We start from the raw sequence: 9,068 nt of genomic DNA on the forward strand, positions 1-9,068 counted from the left end.
TTCAACTCGCCGGTCACTGGCTCCCTGGAGGAATTTAGCCTGGCTGCAATAACGAACGGAATGAATACCATCTACTAGCAAACAAAACATGTTCAGTTATAATTAACCTGTTAAAACTAAGATGCCTGGATGACAAAATAATTTCTCCAATGGATATATTTTACAAAAACGGGTTAATATGCAAGCCGGTTTTCATTGCTAAATCAAAGCGGGGAGAGCCGGGAACGTGCGTGGACGCGCGTAGGACAGAAAAGCACAACTGCGCAAGTACAAAAGTCACCGGAAATAGCAAAATGACTACAAATCTAGCCAAGATGGCGCGGTTCAATAGGCCTTCACTTTAGATTTCGAATCCTGGGGGCTTGCTCCATGGTCAGTTCCATTATCAACTTTGTCAAGTGATGTTGCAGTACAAGATGATGGAACGCTATTGGACCCAATCAGGCAGCTGGAACCGATTGGGTACTGACAGCCACGTGTCCCCGGAAATAAACACGTAGCTGCCAGCAGCTGGTTGTTACTGTAGAAGTGGACAGCCATGGAAGACCTGTACATAAAACCAGGTATTTGTAGAAAGATGTAATTCTATTGTATGGGTCACAATTAACAGTCTATAATCTAATGATATGAATGAAATGCAATTCTGCTTGGTATATCATTCGTTTGCTGACGTTAGCCGTATCACTGTAACGTTCGCTAGTTAGCGTAGTGCTAGCTAAGTTAGAAAAGATAGCTAATGTTATCTAGATGTCTAGAAGATTGTGTCTAGAACTAGAACGGTTTGTTCCTAAAGCGTTTCCTCTCGGACTTACCTAGCCAACTAGATAAGAATTATATTATGTCAACAACTCAATAGAAGGTGTCTGCGGTCAAAGCGTTAACGTTAGCTTAGCGACCTAGCTAGCTAACCAACTTTAGTTGGTCACATTCCTGTAGAAGTAACGCTAGCTAGCTAGCTCGCGATGTTGACAGATTTGTGTCTGCGTCCCCTCCTAGGTAACCAGGAGCGGGGCTGGAACGACCCTCCTCAGTTCTCGTACGGCCTGCAGACGGCCCAGGCTCAGGGCGGACCCAAGAGAACCCCGCTCAACAAGAGGGTCGCTCCCCCTCAGCTCAGCGGCTGTCCTGGTGGGTCAACGTCCCCTGACTGCCTCCTCTTTATCCGTCTCCTTTTACACTTCTCCTTTTCTTCTCCTTCTTCACCCTGTTCTTACTCCTCCTCTTTCTTCTCTTCTTACACGTCTTCCTTCTATTTCATCATCTTCATGGCTAGTGGCTGTAGGCTATCTTGGCTGACGTGCTGACAGTGTCAGCTAGAGACTGTTATTTCAGCCAGTCGAGTTGTTGACACCCCCCTTCTCAACCCGGCCCCCTGAAGTGTGCACTCGTCCTGTGCACTACAGGGATTTGTAAAGCATAGGATTGGTGTAAGAGCTGAGGTTGCAACAGTCCCTATGGTCTAGAAATCTATAGGCGCCATATATAATGCCATCAGTTTGTTGGTGTGTCGTGCAAGATAATAATTTGAACGATTTGCTCCGCGCAGGCCTCACAGTTGGCGATTTGCGTCCTTCATTGAAAAATGGACTGTTCCATGCAAAGCAGATGTCAGCGTATGAATGGGCCATAAGGATTCCTCTGTTTCTGTTTCCTCATAGGTCCAGTACCAGGAACGGCTCCACCCCCAACCGTTCCCCTGACCCCGCCCACTAACCCACTAGCCCCTCCTCCATGCAGTATGAACACGCCCCCCCGGTCATGCCAGACAGTAGCCCCTCCTCCCTGCGGATTGGCCACGCCCCCTCCGGCTCAGTGTCCAATGGCAGAGCACGCAGACACTGGCAGCACCCAATCAGAGACTGAGCCTAATATCGATGACGTCCTCGCAGGTCTCAACTGGGCGCTGGCAGCCTGTCGACTGACCGTCAGAGTAGGTGGTGGAGACATACTGTACACCAACACACACACACACACACACACACACACACACACTGTGGTGCAACTAGGGGTGTAATGGTACACAAAAATGGTGTTAGAATGTCCTTAGACAAGTGCGAGTGTGAGAGATCAGGGTGGTCTACCAGGGTGAGTGGGTCAGTGTTAGAGACCAGGGTGGTCTACCAGGGTGAGTGGGTTAGTGTGAGAGACCAGGGTGGTCTACCAGGGTGAGTGGGTTAGTGTGAGACCAGGGTGGTCTACCAGGGTGAGTGGGTTAGTGTTAGAGATCAGGGTGGTCTACCAGGGTGAGTGGGTCAGTGTGAGAGACCAGGGTGGTCTACCAGGGTGAGTGGGTCAGTGTTAGAGATCAGGGTGGTCTACCAGGGTGAGTGGGTCAGTGTGAGAGACCAGGGTGGTCTACCAGGGTGTTCTACCAGGATGAGTGGGTCAGTGTGAGAGATCAGGGTGGTCTACCAGAGTGAGTGGGTCAGTGTTAGAGACCAGGGTGGTCTACCAGGGTGAGTGGGTCAGTGTTAGAGATCAGGGTGGTCTACCAGGGTGGTCTACCAGGGTGAGTGGGTCAGTGTTAGAGATCAGGGTGGTCTACCAGAGTGAGTGGGTCAGTGTGAGAGATCAGGGTGGTCTACCAGAGTGAGTGGGTTAGTGTGAGAGTCCAGGGTGGTCTACCAGGGTGAGTGGGTCAGTGTGAGAGATCAGGGTGGTCTACCAGAGTGAGTGGGTTAGTGTGAGAGTCCAGGGTGGTCTACCAGGGTGAGTGGGTCAGTGTTAGAGATCAGGGTGGTCTACCAGGGTGGTCTACCAGGGTGAGTGGGTCAGTGTTAGAGACCAGGGTGGTCTACCAGGGTGGTCTACCAGGGTGAGTGGGTTAGTGTTAGAGATCAGGGTGGTCTACCAGGGTGAGTGGGTTAGTGTTAGAGATCAGGGTGGTCTACCAGGGTGAGTGGGTTAGTGTGAGAGACCAGGGTGGTCTACCAGGCTGTGGCTGTGGTCATGTCCAAGTTAACAATCAGTTTTGTAGATGTGGAACTGCATTGAGCCACTGAAGGAATGTATTTGGATACACAAAGTTAACTCCACCTATCTGGCGCTCCAGGCAGGATCAATCAATCAAAACAAAGTTTTCTAGACACTTTGACCCTGGCCTGTTATTGAGCAGCCTACCATGGATTACTCTGTGAGATTTGATCATGCGTGTTCTTGGCGTGTCCCCGTGCAGAAACAGGTGTGTGAAGATGTTGCGAAGCGTGTTCGTCTGTTTGAAGACATGTGGAGGTCAGGGAAGCTGTCTCTCTCTGTCCAGCGGAGGATGAATGCCCTTGCACAAGGTAGGACACACACACACACACACACACACACACACACACACACACACACACACACACAGGTACTCACACAGGCACACATGCCTGAACACACGCACACCCATACACCCCCCCCCCCCCCCCCCCACACACACACACCCTCCCTCCCGTCCACCTTCCTCTAAGCCAGTCGTGTCCCGTCCCTCTCAGAGCTGCAGAGCCACCGCTGGGACGCTGCAGACGAGATCCACCGCGCCCTGATGGTGGACCATGTGACCGAGGTCGGCCAATGGATGGTCGGGGTCAAACGCCTCATCGCTGAGACCAGGAACCTGGGGCCTGAGGCGCTTCACACGCAGGAGCAGGACGACAGAGACGCCGACGGCAACCATGACGACACAGCCGTCGACCGAAACCATGACGACACCACCGCCGACTCCCCGTAGCCTAGCAACGGGACTCGGATAGCCGTGGCTCCAGGGTCCCAGCTCCCGCAGGGGAGGAGCTTAGGCCCAGATGAATGAGACGCCATGACGACCACGGCCGCTCATCTCTGATCAAGTGTGGAAATTCAACATATCACTCTCCTGTTGACCTGTTGACCTTACACATTATAACACCAAGACACAACACGCTGTTCACCACTGGCTGGGTGTGGTGTAATTGGAAATGGCTGCTTTGTATGTGGACCCGCGAGAAGACAACTCTTCTCCTGTTTGACTGCTGCGTTGGAAGACTGCACAAGTGTTGTCATGGTTGTTCTGCAGTTATGCAATTTACTATGCATACACAGTATAGTACACACCATACCTCCTCCAGAGCCCTGCTCTATCCATCCATCCTCTCCTCCTCCAGAGCCCTGCTCTATCCATCCATCCTCTCCTCCTCCTCCTCCAGATCCCTGCTCTATCCATCCTCTCCTCCTCCAGAGCCCTGCTCTATCCATCCTCTCCTCCTCCAGAGTCCTGCTCTATCCATCCATCCTCTCCTCCTCCTCCAGAGCCCTGCTCTATCCATCCTCTCCTCCTCCAGAGCCCTGCTCTATCCATCCTCTCCTCCTCCAGAGTCCTGCTCTATCCATCCATCCTCTCCTCCTTCTCCTCCAGAGCCCTGCTCTATCCATCCTCTCCTCGTCCAGAGCCCTGCTCTATCCATCCTCTCCTCCTCCTCCTCCCCCAGATCCCTGCTCTATCCATCCATCCTCTCCTCCTCCATCTCCTCACTCCTCATATCTGAGAAGATCACATGGCATTGTTAGTGTTACTCCAGGGTGGGGTGGGGTTGGTGGGGGGTGTAGGCTAGCCATTAGAATTAGAAATATCATATTAATTATGACTTCACATTATTCATACCAAAGTTCATGATGGGACAGTGTGTGTGGTGACCATGTACTGGAGGTTTTGGGGCGCTCCTCTGAGCAGGACCCCTCCTCTCAGGCTCGGGGCGATGTAGTACGACTGGAACAGCATCAGCCTTCAATCTCACCTGGCCTTCTTTTTGTTCTTTGTGAATTGTTCTCTCTCAAATTGTTCTCACGTGCCTGCAGAATGCCTTATGAGTTTCATTTCCACACACACATTCCAGACTTTACACTATAATTGTCAATCACATTTCCATTGTAGTCATGCACATATTACAGTAAAACACGTTGAATCTTGGTCCACAAAAGAAATGTCCAAATGTGGAGTTTACACATAACTTACCACAGTGAGGAGGTTTCTTATCTGAAAGTGATGTTATACATTGTCTACAGTGCGTGTGTGTGTGTGTCTCTCTCTCTCTATCTCAGGCCTTTAGTTTACCAGTCCCAGTGTGGAGTTGTGAGTTATCTCTGGTGACTGCCTGACCCCAACTTAGCTGGTCAGTCAGTGAGTAGTTGCTTCCCCAGCAGCTCTGTTTGAAACGGTTGTTCGGTTGAGGATGTGTGTGTCACAAATCATTTGATCATGTCTATAGAGGGTCGGACAGACGACACCAGAGCTGTAGTGGGCTGTGTTGTACGGTTGATGGTGCAGATAATTGTCACGGTGTTCAGTCATGTTTTTGCCCTCTGAATCGGTGTGTTGACGTTCTGTACTGGGATCACAGCAGCAATAATGAAGCCGACGCCCACAGAGCTACGTTGGCAGACCAAATAAACCTGGGTTGTGGTGGAAGCTCTGTCCTGATTTCACTGAGGGGGTAGTTGGGTCTAGGAGATGTGGCAGTCAGTCACCAGCAGGTGGCGCTGATGGACTTTATCATAAAGTCATGGCTTGTACGTCCTCTAATGCAGTCACCTATACTGTAGACTCTTAAACTCGAGATCTGCTGGGGAAGAACAATGCACAATGCCTGCCAAAAACATAATACCTGCAATAGAGGGGTGAGCGCTTAAATCAAAGTCTAAGATAATATTTACATGTAAACAATGCAGAAATGTGATTCAAGAAATGCCATCATTGATATTTGTCTGTGTATTTGAGGTACTTAACTGCTCTGCTCCAGGTATGGTGTGTTTTTGGGGCTGTTCTCAGAGAGTTCTCACAGGCCCGGTCAGTGGGCAGACTGAGCCTGGGAACACCCGCCCATCTGCAGGCTGGTCTCAGATCAGGTCCCTGTTTACGGCCTGGGGTCACACAAGCACACACACACACTCACTAACTGATCTCAGACCCAGTCCCTGTTTACTGCCTGGACACACACTAACTCACTGTCAGGCTGGTCTAAGATCAGGTCCCTGTTTGCCGCCTGGAGTCACACACACACTCACTCACTAACTGATCTCAGACCAGCCCTGTTCAGTGCCTGAAACACACCCCCAGCTGCAAGCTGATCTCATCCCAGATCAGGTCCCTGTTTACACAGAAACAACTGCTCTTATAGGGTCAGATAACACCGGTATCAGCAGCTGAAACTGGCAACAACAACTCATTGAGAGGGAGAGGTATATATAGAGAGAGGTACTTTCCAAACACCAATTAGAGTAATGGAAATTACCACTGAAGGCTGAAATTCTTAGTTGGAACATTGGGATGAAACCAAAACACAAAAACAAGCTAGATTGCTATCGGGCCCTAAACAGGGATTATGAAATGGCTGAATATCTCTACTGTCAAGATAAAAAACAAGCCTTACTAAGTACAGACTCGGCGACCACACCCCTGCAACTGAAAAGGGGAGACATAAAAAGACACAGGGTTTGGACTGGGGTGTGCGGGGGGAGAGCCCGGAGTGCACCGCACTGCCCCCCCCCCCGCCGGCTACGACCCGAGGGGGGCGCCACCGAGCCACCCAAACACAGCCGCCCATTCACCTCCAGTCATTTTTTGGCTCAGGAGCGCTTATATCTCCAGGGTAACAATAAGCGGGGGAACTCCGCCCACTTGAAGGTCACAGAGAGGCGGGGTTTTGATCTGCATGAAGCTCCCGACATAACGACTGCAGCATTACCAAACGTCCTGCTCGCATGCACAGAGCCACGACATGCATTCATGGGCGGAGGTCTGTTCTCGCCGAGCACTCTTTAGGATTGCATTTATTTGCCTGCCAGTCCTTTTGTCTCTGGTCCCTATGATGTGAACCGCTTTGGTGACATGATTTAATTTGAACATTCAAGCATCTACTGTATTTTTAGATTGCTATTCCCTTTGCCTTCAGCACTAGATTATGCTCTTAGTCACTTGTTTTAGAAAGGAAATGCACTTGTGAGTTCTGGCAAGTAGTAGAACATTGGCTTTTCCTAGTAGCTTTGGATAAAAGTATCTGATAAATGACTGTAATATAATGTAATCAGGCCCATAAAGCTCACTGAACTGAATTGAGTGATGAAGACAGACAGGTACAGAGAGACAGAGAGACAGAGAGATAGGGAGACAGAGAGACAGGGAGACAGAGACAGGGAGACAGAGATACAGGGAGAGAAAGAGAGACAGGGGGAGACAGAGACAGGAAGAGAAAGAGACAGGAAGAGAAAGAGACAGGGAGAGAAAGAGACAGGGAGACAGACGGAGACAGAGAGACAGACAGGGAGAGAAAGATAGGTTGTCTTCTATTGTACTTGTTTATGCAGGTTTAAAATACTAGAAAGTCACCTGATCCTCTAATGGCTGTGTGGGATCATACGTAAACAGTACATGTAGATACTAGCCACAGTGTGTGTGTATATTACTACAGTTTTGTGGGTGTGGGTGTTATATTATGAATGCACAAATCACGCCACACCAGCTCAGCTTGGTTCTGTCATTTCTGAGAATCATGCTGGCCCCTGATTGGCTGCCTCATCGGATGTTTTCTCCTCCCAGCATTCCTGTGAACCGCCTTGGGATAAGCGCCCACACTTCCTGTCTTCTGCCCACCACTTCCTGTCTCCTGTCTAGCGGCGTGTTTTCATTCCTCTGGAGAGCGTGACAGATTCCCCCCACGCCAGTTCCAATGGTATGACACACGCCAGCCAACGACATGATCAGACACAGTTATCACAGCAGCTCTACACCCCACTGTTGCTACATCTGCTACAGGCCTGAGTGTGATACTATGCAAATACTGGCAAATACATGGGATGCACCTGGCAAGCAGAGAGACAGTTGGGAGGCAGAGAGAGAGAGGGGTGCATGTTCTGACTGAGGTGAAATGATGTTTGGTCGTGAGACCGAAACCTAACCTCAACCTTGGAAGTGAACTGATAAGCGATGCCTGTTCCCGACTAGCCCACCCCTCGGTTTGACTTTGCCGTCGGAGTGGGCGGACGTATCGTGCTTAGCTCTCGCTAGTTCTTAACAGCACTAGTTAATTTTTAGCTAAGGATCTGGAATACTGTGTGAATTACAGGAAGCCATAGCCAGACACGAGTCTCTCTACCATGAGGCTGTGTGCTGGGGCTGGCCATTTCAATCACTGCAACCTCACGAAAGTGCTACTGTACCAAACTGTCCTGTGCAACTAGGAAGGATAAGACACTAGAACACGTCCACCCAGTAGTAGTAGTACTAGGTGGAAGTAGTACAACTAGTGTATGCGGCGATCCAAGCTGGCCGCGAGGGACTAAACAGGGGAAGACGTAGCCTACTCTGTGACGCGTAGCTCAATAATTCAGGTCCACTTCGGTAGTCCGTTTGACCGTTTATTCAATCCAAAAATACATATTAAAACTAACTGGTACCAGATACAAATTAAAGTGCGTTTACGGTCAACAGAAAAATATGCACTTCCCGTGCTCACCCCCTCTCCTTGCTCAAGCCAACCTGCTGCACAGGTGAGTGCATTTACCTATAGTCACTTCCGTTGCCGTCCAAGCGCCTGTGAACACGCCCACCACCCAAGGTGACAGACTACAAAATAGTGCCTGAAGACGGCTACACCCACCCCCGGATCTACACCCACCCGGATCTACACCCACCCCCAGATCTACACCCACCCCCGGATCTACACCCACCCCCGGATCTACACCCACCCCCGGATCTACACCCACCCCCGGATCTACACCCACCCGGATCTACACCCACCCCCAGATCTACACCCACCCCCGGATCTACACCCACCCCCAGATCTACACCCACCCCCAGATCTACACCCACCCCCAGATCTACACCCACCCCCGGATCTACACCCACCCCCAGATCTATTCAGATCAGTCCGAGGAGGCATAGGAAAGACTAGTTAAAAGCATGGAAACGACCAACTCGGGCTGCTTAAAAACATCCACCTTGGACCTGAATGGATATGCAAAAATCTTCCACCGACCACATCAGGAAGTACATCCCCCAACTACAAACACTGGATGAACAGAGACATCAGAACAAAAATGAAGGAGAGGAGGGCTACCCACAA

The 9,068-nt window shown here is 50.4% G+C and overlaps 1 protein-coding gene across 2 annotated transcripts in view; it reads left to right on the forward strand.

The window, feature by feature from the left end:
* Positions 1 to 493: 493 nt before the first annotated feature.
* Positions 494 to 9,068, forward strand: part of LOC311315879 (steroid receptor RNA activator 1-like) — a gene marked incomplete at its 3' end in the record, with an annotated part of 116,922 nt that continues 108,347 nt past the window's right edge. The window contains exons 1-5 of one of the 2 annotated variants that reach the window (XM_084446583.1): positions 494 to 563; positions 997 to 1,128; positions 1,659 to 1,930; positions 3,176 to 3,284; positions 3,471 to 4,558. In XM_084446583.1, coding sequence (XP_084302709.1) covers positions 539 to 563; positions 997 to 1,128; positions 1,659 to 1,930; positions 3,176 to 3,284; positions 3,471 to 3,706 — 774 coding nt within the window. In that variant the 5' untranslated portion in view covers positions 494 to 538. Of the gene's footprint in view, positions 564 to 996; positions 1,129 to 1,658; positions 1,931 to 3,175; positions 3,285 to 3,470; positions 4,559 to 9,068 lie in introns of those variants that run through there. The other variant, XM_084446582.1, reaches the window with a different exon arrangement.

Source organism: Borostomias antarcticus, assembly GCF_949987555.1.
Source record: "Borostomias antarcticus genome assembly, chromosome: 1".
NCBI classification, from domain to species: Eukaryota; Metazoa; Chordata; class Actinopteri; order Stomiiformes; family Stomiidae; genus Borostomias; species Borostomias antarcticus.